Source organism: Melospiza melodia, chromosome 2 (genome assembly GCF_035770615.1).
Source record: "Melospiza melodia melodia isolate bMelMel2 chromosome 2, bMelMel2.pri, whole genome shotgun sequence".
Lineage (NCBI taxonomy): Eukaryota > Metazoa > Chordata > Aves > Passeriformes > Passerellidae > Melospiza > Melospiza melodia.
This window is the reverse complement of record NC_086195.1, coordinates 60,582,643-60,603,476: the sequence shown is the minus strand read 5'-3', so window position 1 is coordinate 60,603,476 and position 20,834 is coordinate 60,582,643. Positions and strand designations below refer to the sequence as shown.

The 20,834-nt window shown below is 46.8% G+C and overlaps 1 protein-coding gene across 1 annotated transcript in view; it reads left to right on the top strand.

Annotated features, from left to right (window-relative positions):
• Window positions 1-16,654, top strand: part of ARHGAP31 (Rho GTPase activating protein 31) — a 60,267-nt gene extending 43,613 nt beyond the window's left edge. Inside the window, exons 6-12 of the mRNA XM_063148363.1 lie at window positions 147-292; window positions 1,591-1,789; window positions 3,586-3,710; window positions 6,132-6,191; window positions 7,025-7,645; window positions 7,975-8,285; window positions 9,176-16,654. Of these exons, the coding sequence (XP_063004433.1) occupies window positions 147-292; window positions 1,591-1,789; window positions 3,586-3,710; window positions 6,132-6,191; window positions 7,025-7,645; window positions 7,975-8,285; window positions 9,176-11,608 (3,895 nt within the window). The 3' untranslated portion in view covers window positions 11,609-16,654. The remainder of the gene's footprint in view (window positions 1-146; window positions 293-1,590; window positions 1,790-3,585; window positions 3,711-6,131; window positions 6,192-7,024; window positions 7,646-7,974; window positions 8,286-9,175) is intronic.
• The last annotated feature ends 4,180 nt before the right edge of the window (window positions 16,655-20,834 follow it).

The window sequence follows — 20,834 nt, the reverse complement described above, 5'->3', positions numbered from 1 at the left end:
GGCCTGTGAGGGAAGGAGAGGAAGAGGTACAGCAAGAGTGGGGAAATCATCCCAGCTGCCTTGCTTGCAGGAAGGAATCTGGTCTGTCCTTGCCAGGGGCTGTGTGTGGCAATGCTCACTAGTGGTGCCCCTCTTTGCTCGTGCAGGTCCAAGGAGATTGAGGCCGTTGGCTGCAATGGGGATGCAGCTTTCCTGGAGGTGCGCGTGCAGCAGCTGGTGATCGAGTTCATCCTGAACCACGTGGATCAGATCTTCAACAACACCAGGAAAGCCAGCTCTGCAGAGAACATTGGTAGCAACCTCCCTGAGCCACTTCCCATGTCACTTGCTATGTCATTCAGCTCTCCCTTCAACTAACATTACAAGCACAGAAACCCTTGCTATCACCACAGACTTCCCCAAAGACACCTTGAGCCCAATATCTCATTACTCTTGTCTTCTTCATCCCTATCTTCAACATCTTCTTTTTCAATACTACCTCCTTTAGTGTTTTCTCAGGTTGCCTTATATCTCATCCTTTGCATGATCTCCTGTGGCTTAACCCTTTCCCCAAAAGGAAGAACCACCTGATTGATTCTCAGTATTGGTCTTAACTTTCTCTCTAAGTCCATCAGCCACAGTCTCAGTTCTTCTGTCAGATTCCCCCAGTTACAATTCCTCATACCATCAATACCTGCCCTGCAGCCACTATTTCCACCCTAGGCAGAGGTCACACTCCCAGGCATTCCTGGGAAAAAAATTAATCTTGTGCTCCAAAAACTTCTATCTTGTTCCTGAGGACATTTTATAAAAGAGATGTATTTTTTCCTGGGACATCAATAGTCTTCAGAGATGCTGATTTTGCTGTTTAGTGATGGTTTTGTTGGCAAAGACTGGGAAGTGAGAAGGCATGGATCCACAGTGACCTCACTGCAGTAATTGCAGAAATATGCATCTTCCCATTTTACACACTCAAAAGACTTCTGATACCTTCAGTACTCAGGCAATATCCACCTTTCTGCTCTGCAGCCCTGTGTCAGCTCATTCTGCCCATCTTTACCTTAACATGGCTTTGCCCCTGCCCCCACAAACAGACCCTTTGGGTTATCAGTGATACTGCTTTCTGGTCACGGAAATGGATTAAAAAGTTAAAGTAATGCTGGTTTTTAGAACAATCCCCCATCCTGCAACAAGATAAGGAGAAAGATGTGGAAGTGGGAGAAAGAACCAAATTGGGATCAGGGAGTGAACCGCTTCAAAATTGGGGGAGGGTGGGGGTGAGATGGAGGAAGGGAGTGAGGGAGGAGTAAAGGGAATGTGTGAATCCTGGTGGTTTTCAGAGACACCTCCTTCACACAGAAGTGTGTGTAGCAGAGGAAGCAAATCCACACAACCCAGCCTTTGGCTGGCAAGCATAGCCCCTGCTGGGAATGTTCTCAGATGGATAAGGTTGCTGGGGAGCTGAAAGGCTTATCTGACAAAAAGCCTTTCTCCCTGCACGTGCCACTTCTTTCCCCCCTCCACAGGAGATGTTCCAGTCAAATAAAGTCATGAAGCTCTTGCTCTCATCTCTCCTCACCCCAGGCTGGAATGTATTTTCTTGTTTTTCAGAGAGTGCATCAGTTGTGAAAAGTTTGACCCTCCCCTCGGCCTCCCTGCCAATGAAACTGGTGAGCCTGGAAGAAGCCCAGGCACGGAGTCTGTCTGCATCCCATCCTGCTCGGAAGGAGAGGAGGGAGAACAGCTTGCCTGAAATCGTGCCTGTAATTGGGTCCCTCTTCCACACAGTTGTTGACCTTCCTGACAGCAAGTAAGTGCCAAGAGGAGTGTGAAGCACAAACAGAAAAGTGCAGGTTCCCCAGTGTGATTGGGCATGATCCTTCTGTTAATGTGATACCCCCACACCTGCACTCATCTGAATCTACTGTCCCTACACAAAGAAAATTCAGTGTCCTCAAAAGAGGCAGAGCTACTCCTGAGAAGTATTTCAGGAGCTGGGTTCACAGCTTCACTAGCTCTCCTCTCTCCATCAGGGAGATCCTCACAGACCTCCTGCAGGAGGAATGAGTTGTCTTTGCCTCCTTGTGCCAGCTCAGAAGTTGGCTAAACACGGGATGAGCGTGGAGCAGGGTGGGGCACTGCTCATCTACGAGTTCCACCTGCTGGTGGCTGGTCCAGGCCACGCCTGGTGCCACTGACCTGCTCCAGATTCTTCATTCTCCTGGTTCCTCTGCAATTGCAGCCAAGCAGGAAGGCTCATTTTCAGTCCCAGCATGGAGAGATATTTACACAGTGGCACCTGTGCCAGCTATGTCTCTGCCAGGAGAAGAGTCTGATTGCAGCTGAGGTTGCTGCAGTTGTTGGCACAGCTGCCCAGAATAAGTATTTATCTATTGGTCTATCTAACTGTTAATATATGGCCACTCTACTGCCTGGTTCAGATAGATTATAGCCTCTGCAGCAGGAGGCTCATTAATCTGCTGACCCAGAAAGCACCAGAACAAAAAGATATTTATTGGCACTTGATATATTGAAGCAAAAAGGAGTCATCTAAGAGAAAACTGGCAAGAGGGTAACCAGCTTAAGACAAAAATATGTTTGTCCCTCTAGAGTGTCTTCTCCTTTCTCATTTGAAAAGTCCTATCCCCAAATATTAATTTCCTTTGTAGGCCTGATTTGTACTTCTCTGTGTATTGATCAGAAAGAAAAGCAGAAATATGGGGATAGAAAGCCCAGTGTGGAGAGCAGGACAGGGAGCTAAGAGAATTCTTGCTCTGAAAGATGGGGAGATTGAAGGAGGGGTCAGAATGAGAATGAAGGAAGTGAAACAGATCTTCACAAAGAAATATGTATACAAGGAAAAAATTGCATTAGGACAAGAAGCTTCTTTCTGCAAAAGCTGGGATTTCCAAAGAGACTCAGGGAACCGGTGTCCCACTTCCTCTGAGGGTTATGAGAAATTGATTTAATTCCCTTAAACCTCCTCCTGTTTGGTTAGTACATTATACTTGCACATTCATCACAGGTGTTATATATTCAACACCTGTGATTAAATTAAGGTTGGCCTGAGAAGCATTAATAGCTAGTTCTAGTTAAGGAATCCCTTTATTTTTGCCATAAGACATGGTCTTTAAAGCATAACTTTGTGCACTGAGAAATGGTAGCAGTTCCATCAGTTCCCTGGAATTTATAATACATTGTGTCATTAAAACCTGTTAAAAAAGCAATTTTTTTTGCTTTATTTCAGGATAGTCTGAGCCTTGAAAACCACTCTTTTCTGGAGACAAACATGGTTGATTGCTCAATCACTGTTGCTGTAGCATGATGCCAGAACTAACTATCTGAAGGCTTAGGTGTCTTTGTGTCTTTCCATCCATGAAATAGTTAAATCAGCAGTACAGATAAATCAGTACAGCGTGATTGCTACCTATGCAGCCAACAAGGGTTGGTTGTATGGCTATGCTTTGCAAGCTTTAGAGTTAAAAGAGGTGTGAGAAGAAAAAAATGGAAAGTGTTGAGGGGAGACAGCTCAGAGGCCTTTGGAGGGCATTAAAAAGACAAAAGTCTCTAAGGTTTGGTGACCATCTGAGCCTTTTTTCCTTCCAGGAGGAAATTATCCACCAAGTCCAAGAAATGGAAGTCAATATTTAATTTGGGCCGTTCTGGCTCAGAATCAAAGTCTAAACTGAGTCGAAATGGGAGTGTCTTTGTAAGGGCACAGAAGCTCTCTGGTAAGAAAACACTTTACAGCTGAATGCTTCTCTCTGAGGCTTTCTCCTGTGTTGTTGGTAGCATGGGACAGCCTGTATCCACTTGTCCCTAATGCCATAGACTTGAGATCGTCTAATGGGGTCCTGCTTGTTGCCTGGTTTCCTGCACATCTCTCACATTCTGCTGTGATGGCAAGAAACACCCTTCCAGGAGGCTTGGACAGACAGCTACAGCAAATATTGCATTTTGGTACCTGATAAACGGGCTCCTGTTGTCCAGCTGTCAAGTCTGGGGACTAGGAAATGTAGGAAATGTAGTGTATGTTTGGATTTGTCCACTGTTCCAGCCCAGCCAGTCTGTGTCTCCTGAGGCTCATTACATGGCACTGGGTGCATGGCTGTCTTTCTAGGCTGCCCTTCCAGGCTGTCCTTCCACTAAAGGACTTTAAAGAACCAACTGCATTCAGTGTCTATGTGAAAATTGAGGCACCAGGAGTGCCTTCAGCTCTGGCTCTCCGCACTTTGAGGGAAGCCATTCCTTTTGCAGAATTTACAAGAGAGAAGTTGTGTTTTCTTCTGGCTGTAATTCCAAGTTCTAACCTCTTCTGGGCTGCAATCTCTTAAACACTCTGCTTCCTAGAAAATCACATGGCAGTGCCAATTCCCAGTGTTAAGAAATGATGACTCAAGCTCTAAAAATCATGAACTTGACTCAAAAGTAATCACAATCTTAAAAAGAAAGCATGCCCTTTTATTTTGAATTCATAAAGAAATGTTTTGGGTTTATATGTTCCAGATTTTTTTTAGTATCTCCAAGTCAAGGAATTGTTTTCTATAGGGAGATGAAAGTGGATTTTTTTCTTTATAAAATCTCATGACTTCAGGAGCTGGTGTTTGGAGGACCACTGCCTAACATTGTAGGACTTCAAATAAAACATTTAATATTGGCATCATTAGCTACCACCACATATAGGAGGGGCTGCATTCGGATCAGAAATGAGTGTGAAGCCAAATACTGGATCCAGTCTTTTTGGACCCCTGCCTTCCCCATGTTTTGCATGTACAGATGGCCTCACACAGTGTGGCCATGACAGACTTCAAAATAGCTCTCTATCCTATTTTGATCACAGGATCACCTTCTCACTTTGATAAGGAATACTCTGTCCCAGAATAGCGCTAGCTCAAGGAGGCCCAGGAAGGATGGCAGCCCCAGTGATCGTGGAGGCTTCCAAGGACAGCTCTGAGTGGCAGGGGGCTGGACACCTTCACCAGCAGGACACACAGATGCACAGCCTTGTGCAGAGTTTTCAGCACTGAAGCAGTGCCTTTCTGTGCTGCTGGGTTACATTTTTCAGTGCTCTCTGCTTACAGCCTCATGTGAGGGAACAGACGAAGTTGCTGCTGAAACTCAGCACATGCTTTAGCACAGCTTCAGTCTGTGCACACAAATCTGTAAGTCACATAAAATGTGACTTACACAGCTCCCCAGCTTGAATTCTGTTCCTTCTGGAAAGTGGAAACAGTGCTCAAGACATCACGTCCTATGAACATAAAAAGTAGCCAGGACTCCATATAAATGTAAAAAGTAGCTGGAGTTTCTCGAACTATGCTCATGTGAGAGTCAGAGCCAGAAGCCTCAATTATATAAACAAATGAAGTCCAACAAGCCTGCTGACTTTCTGCTTTACCTACTTTGTGCAACTCTGTAAACAGCAAACTTTACTCCCAGACATTTTCCAGATCTCCATGGGCCCTTTCTGGGCTGCCAGAGACTAACTTGTCTTCCTTGCCAGCTACATTTCCCTACCTCCCTTCCTTTTTCAGAGCAGTAACAGCTACAAGCTTCCAAAGCCTCTCAGGAACAGACCTGTAGAGTGCATAGTGACAAACAACAGCTTGTTTCTGAAAAAGCAAGTCCAGTGAGGATGGCCAGCAAAATAGGTCTCACTGCCGTCAGAAATTTCCCAGAGTTCTTGCTGTAGGCAGGGTATGCTCACATCAGCAAAAGAGCTGGGAGTGCAACGTAAAAATAACCCAACATTTGCTATCAGGAATGAGAGGTGATAAGGCATTTATGTCAGTTTAGTTAAAAAGTCCCCCACAACCAATAGCCTGACTAAGTCGGGGAGGGGAGTGGCTCATGGCAGCTTTGGGGATGCTTAACTGCTTCAGAGTGGAGGTGGTGTTGTCTGTCTGGGTTAAGTATAGCTCTCCACATGTCCAGCAGGTGCAAAGCTGTTGTTAGCACTAGCAGATCCCCAGCTGTGTGGACAAGTGTTGTGGGTAATAGGCCATGTGGTGTAGATACATGGGGGAATGCTTGGAAATGGAAAATGTCTGCCTGGCATGCCTGTCTATATGTATGCAGCCTTTGATCTTTATGGGCTGAAGCCTGCAAAGCCACAGGGTCTGATACCTGCTTCCACAACTCTTTTTCCACAGAAAAAGCAACTATCCGGCCTGCAAAGAGCATGGACTCATTGTGCTCCCTGCCAGTGGAAGGTGAGACATCCACAGCCTGCCTGTACTGTAGGGGGAAGGATTGCAGCTCTGCATTCTCAGCAGCATGGATCACAGAATGGTTTGGGTTGAAAGGGACTTTAGAAATCTCCCAGTTCCAAAACCCCTGCCACAGGCAGGGACACCTTCCACTGCACCAGGTGGTACCAATACTTGAGCAAGCCTTGAACACTTCCAGGGATGGGGTATCCACAGCTGCTGTGGACAGCCTGTTCCAGAGTCTCACCACCCTCAGTGGATGAGCAATCTGTGTCTATCTCACCAGGTTGTGTATCCTCCTGTACTTATGCCATGGCTGCTGATGTGTGTCCCCACCTCTGTGTGTGTGCATTTTTTATTCTTTTCTGTGTTGTTTATCTCAGTGCATCCACCTGAGAGTTACCTCTGTGTTTAGCTGCATCTTTATTGGCAGTTGGACTGCTTTGATTTCTTTCTTGGTTATTCTGGGCACAAAAATCCCATTTGGAGGTGAAAAAGGCTTACAAAAAGGTGACAAAGCCTGGTGTGTGCATTGTGGGCACTATGTGATAGCCCCAGACTTGGCTGCATTGAATGGAGAAGGGTGTCTAATAAAAGTCTGAGCTGGTTTCCACTGGAGAGCATTCAGTCCTGTGCTGCCTGCCTGTTTTGAAAGAAGCCCTAGGCTAGAGCATAGAAAGCATTCAGTGCCACTTGGCTTCATCTATCTGGGGAAATCTGAGGGTTCAGCAGGGCAGGACTCATCCCTGGAGGGATTGAGGAGGGCTCCTCACAGAGGAAGTTTGTTTGCTAGTTCTTTGCTTCCCACTGACACGCTTCTCTGTTCCCATCTCTAGGAGAGGATGACAAAAGCAGGTTCAAGCGGTCAGTGACTACTGGAGGATTCTTTGTTCCCACCAAGATAAGGACAGGAGGCACAGGCAGCTCATATGACCTCAGCAAGGAGAATGAGTGGGAGCGGGAAGGATCTGCCATGGGGGCCAGAGGAAGTTCAGAGCTGGGTGGGGAGAGAGGTCTTCCCCGCATGCCGCAGGTGAAGTCAGCCCCGGAGCAGCTGAAGGTTTTCCGGGTAGCAGAGGATGCTGAAAACGAGCAGACTGCAGCCAAAGGAGTGCTCATGTTCTACACCTCTGAAACAGCCACCAAGTCAGGCTTCCCAAGCAGCCTCTTTCCCTTGGAGGCCTCTCCTCATCACCAGAGGAAAGCCCTGAACATCTCGGAGCCGTTTGCTGTCTCTGTCCCGCTGAGGGTATCGGCGGTCATCAGCACCAACAGCACACCCTGCCGCCTGCCCACCAAGGAGAAGCATTCTCTTTCCAGCCTAGAGGAGCTGTCTTCCGTGGTGGAGAGCACGAGCTCCTCTTCTCTGGAGCCAGGGATCCACACCAGGACAGGGCAGGCAGTGGAGCGCAAGGAGAAACAGCTGGGGGCAGCTCTGCCATTGGCAGCATCCAGAGGTAAGCTGTGTTAAGGAGGGGGGCATGGATCCTCACCTGGGCTGCTGGAAGTGCCCTGCAGCTTGGTGGTGTGGAGGTTACTCCAGCTTGAGCTTGTGGCAGGAGAGAAACTAACCCATAGCAGGGTGGGTGTTGGCTTGATAGCAGGTCAGAGTGGTGCTTGTTGCAGTAAGGAGCCTGGGGAAGTGGGTGACCTCAAAACATGTGGTTGTGCCTGGAGAGAGCTCTCCAGCTTTGTTAGTTGGTGTTGGCTCGTGGCAGCACTGCTATGTCCCAGTGCACAAGTTTTCAGTCTCAAGTAGTTACATTCGTTTGTGTTTCTCACCCAGGCTCTCATCCTGAGGAGCTGGTGGCAGCTGGGAAACCTGAGTCCCTGGAAACGCCACAGCCAGCAGCAGAAAATCAGGAGACACGTGGGCAAAGCAGCTGCACAAGCAGCACCAGTGGCCCCCAGCAGTCCTCAGAGCAGAATCCCACCTTGGAACAAACACCAACTTCAGAATTCCATAAGGGACCACTCCCAGCAGACAAAGCAGAGCAAAGACAGCTCAAGATGAAGGATGTCTCCTCAGAAGGCAGCTGTGACCAACAGGAGGTGGAGATGGTTAAGACAGAAGGAGGATCACGCCTAAGAGATGTGGTAAGGAAGAAGGCATGAGAAAGGTGGGGGACCATGTTGTGGTGGTGACTGGGAGGTTGTTTAAAGTTTCATTGTGTGTCTGTAGTTGTGAAAACTCAATCTGTAACTTAGGCCAAGCAGCATCAATAATTGATCATTAACTGATTTATTTCACTTCTGTGAAATCTCCATGTGGTGATTTACCTTTATGTAACTACCTACTGTCCCCTTTTGGTCATCTTTTCCTGTAACTGTAGAATTTCAGTCTGTACCATCTGTCTGCTCTGAGACTCTCCAGATGTGAGACTGTCCGGATGTCTGAACATTTTGACCCGTGGTCTTTGAATTCCCCTTCTATTTTTGCTGTCCCATTTGTCCTGGACAGCCTGAACAGTCCTTTTTACTCCCATTCTCTACACACAATTTTATTTTTTAAATTCTTACTATTTTTTGCCTCCTCTGTATCTCTAGCAAAGCCTTTTCACCAAGTTTCTTACAGCGATACTCATCTCTGGACAGCTATTTAAAGATCTGCTGGCATATCTCCTTGAATAGATTATTCATTCGAGTTTGTGTGCAGTTTGGGAATGCATTTTCTCTGGCAAGGCCAAGCGAGCCTGAATGGGAATTGCTGAGAAATGGGCTGGAACATTCCAGCTACTCATTCAGCCCACTATTTCAGTATGTCTGTCCAGGCCTCCTTTTGGCTGCACCTCAGACCTTCTCCTCCATAAACCCACTTGTTTATAGATGCATTTTCTTCCTTGAACTGGTAGCAGTCTGTGTGTCTGTGTTTCTCTACCCATGAAGCATGCTCATCCAGGAGCCTGGCTGTTCTAGGAGGGCTGTTTGGGGAAAATGGAGGGGTATTTACTGGGAAGTTGTGAACTCCCATTTTGTCTGTTTTTCAGACTGAGGAGGACCCATCGAATGCCCTTCTAGAACCGCTGTGGCCAGACATACAGCAGGAACTGAAAATCATTGAACCTGAAGAGGAGCTCTTGCTCTTGCCAGCAGCTGTTCCCAAGACAAGCCCAGTTTCCGAATCCTCCTCTTCAGAACAAACAGAAAGTCTTTCCTCCGGCCCAGGGCAGAGTCCCACCCTCACTGAGCAGAAATCTGAAAGCAGAGCACCACAGATAACTCAGGTGTCTTTATTTGGTGCCAGTGGCATGGAGCAACAAGACAGCCTCCCCAGCTGCCAGTCTGATGCAGCTGCACAGCAGAGTGCTGCTTCAGCCCTACCCAAACTGGGCACAGTTCCAACGGGCTCAGCCACTCCAAAGAACCAGCAGTCAATGGTGGAGAGCAGGAGTGAATGTCTCACTCCTACCCCGGACTGGACACTTCATGGTCAATCAGAATTTAGTGAGATTGCCACTAGTGATGGATTATCTTGTTCCAAAGGAGCATGTCCAGAATCAGGGAAAGAAAAAGATGGCACTTACCAGCTCCAGAGGGAAAAGGATGGTATTACCAGAGTCCAGACTGAGAGGGAGAAACATGAGATAATGACTACTGACGAAAGGGACACACCCTCCTCCAAGGCACTGCGTGGAGCTGGAATCCAGGAGGGGAAAGAAGGCAGTGCTGTTAGCAGAACCCAGGATGCTGCTGACCAGGATGATGAGGATGCCTGGACAGATAATGTGCAGAGCTTAGAACTTGTGGAGCCTTGGGAGGATCACCAGTGGGTTACAAGCCCTCTCCATTCCCCCACCTTTAAGGACCTTCAGGAGAAGATGACGCAGGAGTTTCACCCACAGAGGCAGAGGGCAGAGACAAGCCGTTCTCTGAGGCCACGCTTCAGTCGCAGCCTCTCCCTGGACAGCAAAGACACGGTGCTGAGCCTGTGGGCCACCCCGTTCTCTTTCATAGATGCCCCTGACCAGCAGCAGCCCTGCGGTGACATGCTGCATTCAGTGACTTGTGAGCAGTCCAAAACACCATCCACGTCCCCCTCTGCTTTGGGCAAAGTAATGCAAGATGAGAATGGCCCGAGTCCTTCAGAAGAGCCCTCAAAACCTGAGTACCCCCTTATCAGGGAGAAAGCACCAGGACCCTCCAGAGTCCCTCTTTCAGAGACAGAGGGAAAGAAAGTGCATGTGAGCAAAGAAAACCCTTGGAGCCCAAAGCTTGAGTTGTCTTTCCCACACCAAAATAGCCCAGGCAGTTCTTCACAGACTAAGAACACAAAGGAGGAGTTATCCATGTCTCAGGACACTGCCCTGGGAGGCGAGACTGTCACCAAAGCATTGTGTTCTGCTGCTGAGTCACAGCTGAGCAATAAAGGTGAAGAAACACCTCGCAAAATAAAGACCAGGCCTTCATCCCTCAACTTGGATTCACTCCTCCCAGCCCCAGATTTCTTCACGTTTGAGAGCCTGTCCATGCCATCTGCCCCTGGGAACCTCCTGTATGGGCAGAAGGAAGTTAAGAGCAGTGATTCTGTCCCATCCCTGCCGACACACTGCCCTGCTGCCGCTCGGGGTGTTCCCTGGGGGTCCCGTTTCAATGCCCCCATGGATCTAGACTTGGATTACCTGGCAGTGGCCCACGCCACCACCGGCCGTCGTAACTCTGCCCCCGTCAGCGTGTCAGCAGTCAGGACCTCCTTCATGATTAAGATGTGCCAGGCTAGAGCAGTGCCTGTGATACCACCCAAGATTCAGTACACCCAGATCCCCCAGCCCCTGCAGGCTCAGAACGCTGCTCTAGCCACTGAGAAGAAGGAATCAGAGGCCAAGCAGGCCATCAGGCCAGCTCCACGGGTGCCATGGAGCCACCTGGAAGCCCCCAAGAGCCCGCTGACAGAGAAGAAAGCCAAAGCAGAGAAAGAAAACAGTGACCCTGCTCAAAAGGACTCAGCCTGCCCTTGGCATGGCAGCCTGGGCTCTCCACTGGAGCCGTCTCAGTCCAGTCACCACCCTGCTCTGGATGCCCCCGTTCTGCGCCGAAAGCGCACCTCTGGCGCGGAGGCAGCTGGAGATAACCCACAGTCTTCAAAGATAGAGAGGCCATCGGGGTTCTCCAAACCCTCGTACAGATCTAGGCCCGGGAGGCCCCAGAGCCTGATTCTCTTCAGTCCCCCTTTCCCCATCATGGACCACCCCGCGTCCTCAGCAGACTCCAGGGTGCTGTTGTCGCCCATCAGGAGCCCCACGCAGAGCTCCTCCCTGAGCCCCATTTGTGGGGATCTGTCCGACCCCGCGGGCGTGACGCTGCGGAACAAAATGACCATCCCCAAGAACGGCCAGAGACTGGAGACCTCCACCAGCTGCTTCTACCAGCCCCAGAGGCGCTCCGTGATCCTGGATGGACGAAGTGGGAGGCAGATTGAGTAGCAGCTGCTCCTCCTATTCCTTTTCCGTGATGGTTGGAATGGGAGTGTCCAAGACCAACTCTGTTGCCATTTTGCTGTTGTTAAAACTATTCTGTGCAAGATGGACCTGAATCCTTTACGGTTTCCTGCAAAGCTTTTGCTATGGAAGGTCATGGTATCTTTGTCTTGCTTTTCATTCCCCTCGTTGCTCCTGCCTAGTCCCTCACTGTCTGTTTTTTTTTAATGGTAAGCCAGTCCCAGAGAATTGCATTTCTCACACCTGTTCTCTAACAAGCCCTGTGAAAGTCTCATCCTCCCTATGGAAAAAAGGAAAAGTAAATCTCTGTATAATTATGATATAGAGCTGAGAGGAAACATTGTTACAAAACACTGCAGCTCAGGGTGCAAGGCACAACATCTGCTGAGGAGGTAAGTCCAGATGTTTGGGACCTCCTACCATTGTTTCCCAGACTCCAATGAAGGACTTTCTGATTTACACAGTGTACATAAACAGTGCAGGAGGCTGGGGGTAGCTGAAGAGGAAGGTGAAGCTGGCATGAGCAAATCACACAGGGCGTGAGGCACCCAAGGGTGTTTCAGTGATAAGCACACAACCTGAAGACACTGCCTCCAGCTCTCTCCTTGCATCAGAGATGTGCTCTTTCCAGCCTGTGCAAGGGCTGGAATGAAGGCAGCTGGACAGGAAAGGCCTAGTTGTTCTTTCAGTCTTCCAGGTCTTGCTCAGGAGTTTGAGTGCTCAGTCTCTCCTTCCCTGGGCACATAAGGCGGGTGCGGTGAGGAATGAGTGTGCAGCTGGCTGCCCAGCGTGGAGACCCCTCAGGCTGAAAGCACTGAAAGCCAAGGCAAGGTCACACCAAAGGCCAGTATCAACCATTTTCATCATTGCTTAAAGCCAGATGACGCCTCTGCAGCTGTCTCCAGCTGAGCTCCACACTGCCAACAGCAGACAAAAACAAGAGGATCTCCTTATCTCTACGTCCTTGGGCTGTTGCCCTCTGGCACCCTGACTGACATAACTCTGACCCTTGGTCTTTCATTGCCACTGGGTGACATGTCCCCAGGTGCTTCTTCTCCATTTAAATTTTCTCTCCTATGATTTTACACTGTTTCTTTGAGAGTGTGGCTGGTTGCCACCTCCCTGGACCTCAGTGCTTTCAGATTGATTAAGAGTATGGTAAAGAGGATGATTTGTGGGACTGCAGAACAGATCATGAACAAGTCCTGAGAGGGGGATTTGAAGTGAATTAAACTCTCTCCTGAAGGAAACATTAATGTTACAGGCAAATACGTGTTCAGATATGCAACAGCTGCCATGGGAATAGAATTAAAGCTTCCTTTATAAAGCCTCTAACTCTGCATTCACCACAGGCTCATCTATTGCCTGATGTATGACTGTGGGTGATGGCAAAGTCAGGTACAGCCTGTGCTGTCTCTGCAATTTAAGAGTCACTGGTGACTAGAGAGGAGATGGGAACACAGGTGTTGCTGCCAGCACTGAGATTGTCCCTGTAATGTGCTTGCAGGGGCCATCATTCCTGGAGATGTCTGTCTGCAGGCCCTCAGGTGGCTGTGATGGACTATAGTTTAAGCAGTAAACTCTTAGGAAGCGCTATGGCCACCACAATGAGTGTCAGCCAGAATTTCCCAAAAGACGTGTGTTTAGGGCTTTGTTTTGTGAAGTGCTGGCAATTTCCAGTGGTTAGCAAACTCACCCCATGAGCTCCTGGTCTGTGCAGACTGTGTCACTTTATTAGTGCCATTGTGGCTGGAGGGCCCTGAGCCTCCCCATGCAGTGCTTTCTCTGAACTCTCTGATTGCAAAAGGAGAGATATGCCAGAGTATTTTTGAGAAGTTATGGGCCCGCAAACACAAGCAATACATCTTCAGCAGAATTTTCTCCTTCCATTTTCAAAGGGAATGTGAAAAACAAGAGGGCTTTTCCTTGTCACAAGCTGCAGTCTTTGATCCTCCCCGCTGCACTCTTCATTTGTGTACAGTACCACATGGGAACAGAGCAGAGAACTAAGTCTGTGCTGTCAGTTTTGTTGAGGGAAATTATTAAACCAGATGAGAGCCTGGAGTTCTTGTTTGGGTCCATGTTCTTTCACGGGCAGCAGCCTATGCTTTACCTGGGCAAGCTGTGGACAGCAGGCCCAGAATATGCAGCTTCATGACAATTGTATTATTTTACTCTCAGACCATAATATGCCTGTGCAGCCTCTTATTAAAACTAGGGAAATTTCAGTCCTTCATGCTCCTCATAGTTAGCACAGCTCCACACTGCATATACATGGCATTGCCTCATGAGAGAGCTTTTGATCGCCATGGCTGGGTTAATGACAAAGGGAAGGTGTGATACAAGGTACTGTGGTAAGGCTTTAGAGGAAGTAAAAGTTGTGGAAATGATGCCCAGGATTTTTGGCATCAACAAAAGAGTTTGCTTTGGACAAGGACTTACAGTCTCTCAGGTCCTAGAAGTTTTGACTGCCAAGGCAGCTGGAAGGAAGCTAGAGAAGCTCACAAAGTAATGCATCAGAAGGAAAAGAAAATGTGATGAAACCTTGGCATGTTACAACCATTTTTTTCACCTCCTTATTCTCATATAAGCTGATCTATGAACAAGAAATGAGGTCTGGCAATTTGTATATAATACACTGTCTCAACTCTTAACAGCATTCCAGTAAGTAATACTGCTTTTGGCATAGGTGGTAAAACTCCTGCAAGAGAAAATTATTAGAAATCTTTGCTTGATATTAAAAATCAGCCTCAAGTAAGATCTGTATCCAGACTATACTTTTTAAGGATATTTCAGAATTTGAACTCAGATCTGGGTCCTGGATTTTAATTAAGCAGAGATGCTGCAATGATATCTCTATTTTGTTGCTTGATCCCATTGCTTATCTACAATTTCATCTCCAGCTGATGTATCCGCAACACTTAAAATATAGCCCCAGGTCCTGCAGAGATGAAAGCATGTTCTTAGTTGCAAGGTGCCCTGTTGTTCTCAGCTCCAGATTCAGCTTTCTGCAGAGTCTGTAAAGTTTGATGCTGGGTCCATGCTGATACTGGTGCCTGCAGTCAGCTTGAAGGGCCAGAGCCTGGGACACGGGCAGGGCCAGGAGACAGACGCCACCTCCCTCTGAATGGTGCTGGCTGGGTGGCAGGAGCTTCCTGAGATCCAGCTTTACCAAGCCATCCCCAGTGTCAGTTTCAGGGTCAGACCAGGTCTCTTTGAGAAAGGATTTTCTTCTTTCTTCTGTTTGTTTCTCCTTGGTTTTGGGTTTGGTTTTTATTGTGTTTGTTTGTTTGTTTGTTTGGGGGCTTTGTTTCTGTTTTTCCTTCATTTATCTGTGAAGCATTATGATGAAGGATAGATTGGATTTATGGGAGATGAGTCTGGCCCAGGTGAGCAAAGCTGATTTTTCTTGCTATTATTGAAAGGACCTTCCTAAACAGACTTGCTCATCATCTGCAGCTCCACAAGGATCACTTCAGAGACCCTGCAGTACATTTCAGTTCTCCTGAGACTGTGAAAAGTAAAGGCTTTTGCCCAGTTTGCAGATGGCCCCAGTATCAGACATGACAAAATATCACCAGCATGTGTTGCCTGTGGGCTTTTACAAGTGGAAGAAGAGTGAGTAAATTTCTTTTCCCATGTAGTCAGACAGTTGGTGCAGCTTCTCTTAAACTATCTCAGAGTGAAAGGGCTGAGCTGGCAAAGGTGAGAATCCCTGATGGAAAGGAGGGACATGGACAATGTTAGCTTGTGTGGGAGCTGCCTCGCTGGCACGAGAGTAAACAGAAATGAAGGTTATATTTTACCTTATAAACCCCAGCCCTCTGGGCTGTCCATCTCATGCTATCACTGTAGAAAGACTGAAGTACTTATTGTTTCACCTTTAGAGCTTCAGAGGAACTTAAGTCTGTTTTAGAGAGCATCTGTGAAGTCTGCAACATTTTCCCTCATCCAGCGTCCAAATGGTGCAATCAAAATATTTTTTTCTTTCTTTATGGATTCTGAAACACCTGGAATGGTGAATATTTTAAAATTTTATATATATATATATGTATATCAACCTATATATATATATATAAAAGATCATTCTATGTAAATGTATTTTAAAAAGGAAATGTAATTAACATGAAGGAATTGCCTAAATAGTATTTTACACATCTGTGAAGCTTGGGCTGATGCATGGAACTGCTTTCTGCTGCTAGGTTTGCAGCACTGAGAGTGTGAGATCAAGTGGCTTTTTGCCCACAGAGAAACTAATTAGTTCTGGGTAATCTGTGGTGGGCAGAAGGCCTGAATGTGCCTTCCTGAGAAGGATCTTGTCCTGGGAAAGGAGGGACAAGACCAGGGGAGACCAGAGTTCGAGGGCTGATTTAGTTTCCACCACAAGCTTCTCCCCAGGCCTTGAAAATGCAGACAATCTACTGAAGCACATACAACCTTTGAGGCATGCCCAGGTTTTGCAGTTGTCCTTTTTGCTTCTCTCCATCTCTGGAAAAAAAAAAGAATAAAAATCTCTAGGGATGATCCCTATTTTGTTTAACCTTTGCTTGCTCCTAACTGATGTAAAGGCTTACTGATGGTAATTAATTATGCTCCAAGCAGGGAATGGAAAACTTCCCATGAGTTGGACTGGAGATGGAGTAAGACTTTAACAGCCCCAGAAAGGAAGGATGGCAGAAGGCAAGAACTTTCTGAGGGCTCCATACAGCAGTCTAGACCTTGGATCTTGTGCTTGCAGGCACTAGTTCCCTTTGAATGTTATTTGCTGCCAGGTCAAGAGAAGGGCTGGAAGCTGGACACTATGAAGAGGACTGTCTCCATCCCACTGGCCCTGGTTTTGTGATTATTTTTCCTGCTAGCTCTGATGAATTGCAGTTTTGTTAAGCTTTTTTTCCTCTGTGTGGACTTGCCTGCCTCTCTGTGTGATTGTTTAAAAAAAAAAAAAAAAAAAGAAAGAAAACAACAGCCACAAAAGAAAGATGTTTTGCCAGGTCTCAGCCATGAGATTAAACTGGAGTTTTTATAAAAACAGATCTGTGCCCTAGTGATGTTGTGGAACATTCCATTTTTTTTTCTGAATTTGGTTTATGAATACAGTGCAAATGCTTTTGTTGTCCTCTGACACAGAGTTTGAGCCCCTCTTTTGTTCTGTGAGTGGCCACGGCACTGATCTGTGTTTGTGTGGGCTTTGATGGTGGGGACTGGAGGTTAGGCCCTGACCACACACTTTTCTGATTGGAGGTTGTGGGAGCTGCAGTTGCTCTGCAGCTCTGAAAATGAAGTGGGGGCTTGGAGATTTCTGTGGAATTGCTGTTATCTGAAATGCTTTAATATTTTCAAGGGTAAAATAATCTTTCCTCTTACCATTGCTAGTTCTACCAGGCTGAAGTTTCAGTGATGTGCAATCATGTCCTCATATTTAGCACATCTCCTGCAGAATTCTGCCTTGCCTGTGATAATGCAGAGCAATGCAGGGTAGAGCTTTGCAGAGTAGAGCACAAAGTTGAAAAAATTTTGTGCTCCCAGTTCTTGTGCAGCAGAAGCCAGGCTGGAACAGGAGACGTTACTATGAAGGCTGCTGATGCATCGTGTAGGCACTTCTGTTGATTTGTAAAGGACAAGCAAGAACCTAAACAAATTATTAATTTAGTTCCTTGACTCTCATTGAGCCAATCTCTGAGCTGCAGCATGGAAGTGAATTTTGGTATTATGTGTTCCTTATTCCATCCTGGGATCAAAGAGAGGGGAAAAAAAAGGAGTGTTTTGTGCTTTTAGCCTCAGTGGATGTGTCTGCAGTGCAGCTTGATCACTGTTCTCCCTAAAAGGCAGATGAATCATCAGGTTAAATGAAATATTTTTTTTCCTACTCAGCAGCAGAACTCAGGGCTTGACTCCCTTTCCTACCTCCTTCATGACTTCAGTTTCCCTTTAGGAAAATGCCTGGGTTGTGCTTCCTGCTTACCATGGCAACTGGCATACAAATTGAGAGAGAAAACCATGTTTGTTGAACTCTGGAATTGTTGTTAGCCAGGGCCAATTATGAGTGCTGTATGAGAACCAGTATTTTCCCATTCTTTGCGCCACAGAGTCTCGCAATGACTTGGCCATAAGGCAAGGGGAGAACCTCAGACTGCCCCACAACATTCCCATGGTTACAAAAATTAGAAATTAGGCCAAAGGGACACTGCAGACCTGCTCCTGCTGCACTGGCACTGTGCCCTGAATCAGGGTGCTTAAACACATGGCAGTGCTTGAACATTTTCAGCCAGTTTCGTTTGCCTGCCTGACTCAGGGCAGTACCCTGTGTACGTTGTATTGCAAGCCACAGCTACAACATTTTGGATACTTTCAGCTAAGCAAAAACCAGGATTAAGCAAGTTCCCAACCTGGCTGTTAACCAGGAGTCAACCTTAGCCAGCACCAAGGAGCATTTGACACTGGTGTCTCGTACATCCCCAGTGCAACCCAGGAGTCCAGCAGCACTGGGCAGCAGGACATCCCACTGGAATCCCACTGGAATCCCACTGGATGAGGGTAAAGGTCAGCTGGCAGCAAAGGGGAGGCAGGCAGTGCAGGGAAGGGAAGGGAGACTGGCACAAGACACCACCACCAACAAAAAGAACAGAATTGTAACAGCCAAGAATAGAGAAATGAAGTCAGATTTCTGAGTTCATTTTGCATCTGGACAGGGTAAATTATTCAAAGAACGTGCCTCACCACAAGGGTAAAGGATGAACAGTTTCAGTGTTAAGGATTAGAAATGAATGGGATCTGCAAAGCTCAGATCTGCCCAAGTCCTGATGCCCTCTCTGAGGGCATCAGACACAGTGTGTGTGTTAAAACTTGAATGTTTGCCTTATTCCATAATGAAACATATTTTTGTATGTCTTTTTAGCAAACTGCAGTGTGAGATGAGCTACATTTTGCAAACCTAGACAACTCCTAGAAATTATGTTTGCAATTTGGGTCCAGATCCATTTTAAAATGGGACCTGTTTTCTTCCATAGCACATCTGCTGCAGAGGGTACATTTCTCTGTCATTTAAATTCCTTATCTGAAAAGACCAGGAATTATTTGAATTCAGTGAGAGGAAATGACTTCAAAAAAAAACTTTGTAGCTGCTTAAGAAAGAACCACAAGGCACACAAACATGGGAACAACCAGAACTGGAGAAAGGAGAATAACACACATGATGATTATTCAACAGAGGAAATTTCTAGATAAGTAAAATCCAAAAAGGAAAAAAAAAAAAAAACCAACACCCAACAGCCGTGAGATTAAGTTGAACCAGTCTGAAGAATATCAGGTAACATTTTATTTTCCTCTTCCTTCACAGAGATCAGAAAGAAGAAATCAGAAAAAATAGTGCTCACAAACTGCTTTACTTTTTTTTTTTTTTTTTTTTTTTTTGCACTGTGAGATAATTTACTTTAAATATCAAGGGTCAGACAGTATAAAAGGACTAGGCTGGTTATTTACAGGGTGACTTGGATTCACAGTCTCCAGCCTCTGTGGCAGCCACAGCACCCTGCTAAAGGTGAGCATTGCTTTGGGAAAAACAGGGAAGTCCTGCATTGGCTCACAGTGAGCAGCCGCCCTGTGTAGCCAGAGCAGCTCACTGCTCATCCCTTGTCTCTCTTGCAGGGTTTATCTCAACTGGTGATCGTGCAAGAACTGCACATGACCTTGCCTGTGATGTAATTTCACCTCAGAAGCAAGGCAGAAACACCCTCACCTTTTTCCCTGTTGAGGATCAGCCCTCAGCAGTCACAATCCGCTCCTCCCAAAGCAGGATCTCCGAAAGATGCCTGAGATGGCAGGAGAGCTCTTGCAGGAGGTTCCCAGCATACCACACGTGGCAGGGGATTTCCCAGTTGCCAAGGAGGGCAGGGCTGCCAAGGGTTGGGAGGAGGAGGAGGATTCATTTAGGAGCTAGTTTTAGGTCATTGGTCCCAATAAACATTTGCTTGGCTTGAGTCCCTGTTGTAAGGAACGTGAAAAACTAAGATGCCAGGGCAGTGAGTGGGAAAGGGAATAAATCACCCAGGTCAGAAGGTACAGAACAACACTGTCAGCCTGGTTCCTAGCTTTCCCAGTGAGGTGGGTAGCCAGATGTAAGTATGGCACATAATGGCCATTTTATGTCGTACATGAACCAGCAAAGTAAAGAAAAACAGGGCCTGAAAGGGTCTGTGCAAGGAGGTCTCCTACAGAAGAAGTGAGGGGAAAGGAGGAAGGGGGAGGAAAACTTGGAAAAATGGGGGTTGAGGCACAAAATACACAAAGGCAGCCCCACAATGCCCCATTGCCTGAAGGAACAGACACCTTCAGTACTGCCAGCAACAAACATTCAGCAGTGTGAAAAACACCAGGTTACATTTCTCTGTGGGTGGGAGGGCAGCATGTGGGATTCTTTTTGGATTGGAGGACACAGCACTCCATCAGCTATGAACAGAGGGTGCTTCTCAACAAGACTCTTGATTTCTCAGAGCTGGGAGTATTGCAGTAAGTTAATAATCTAAAAATACATTTGGTAGCTCCATGAGAGAATTGAAGTGTGCTTTTATTGCCATGAGAGAACTGTGAATATTCACACCTGTAGAGAATGAATACACAGAGCAAATCTGCAAACAAACCAAATGACTTTCACCTGCAGAATTTTTTCCCTTCATCCTGTGTTAGGAGGATGTCTTAGTGCAGCAGTTCTCATGCACGCATGCATACTGCCTGCTCTGAAGCCCACATACATCCATGCCTTCAGGAAGCAATCCAAACAGCTGAGAATGACCAGGGTTTTTTTACAAGTCTCAGCTGACACCTAAGCCTGGTCACCACCATTCCTGTCACAGACTCCATCCCTTCCTCACCCTTTCCCTGGCACCTCAGGTAATTTCAGAGGCTGGAATAAAACTTCAGAAGCACAGATTTTTCTGATTTTTCAGCAGGATTTTTCATGACCCTGATCAACATAATTCTGTCATCAGTCCAATCCTCTCCTTCTCCCTTAGTTCAGGCAGATAAACCTGGGGTTTTCTGGATGCACTGTGGCATTCTTGGAACTTCTGCACTCATCCACCATTGCCTGGTTTACTTGGTCACAGCTTTTATTATTTTAGTACACAAATCATCAAGTGCAATGGGAGGGAAAGCTTAAGAAGCAGAAAGCAAATTTGAAGAACCCAAACTGAATTGACTTGAGCTGCCATTTATG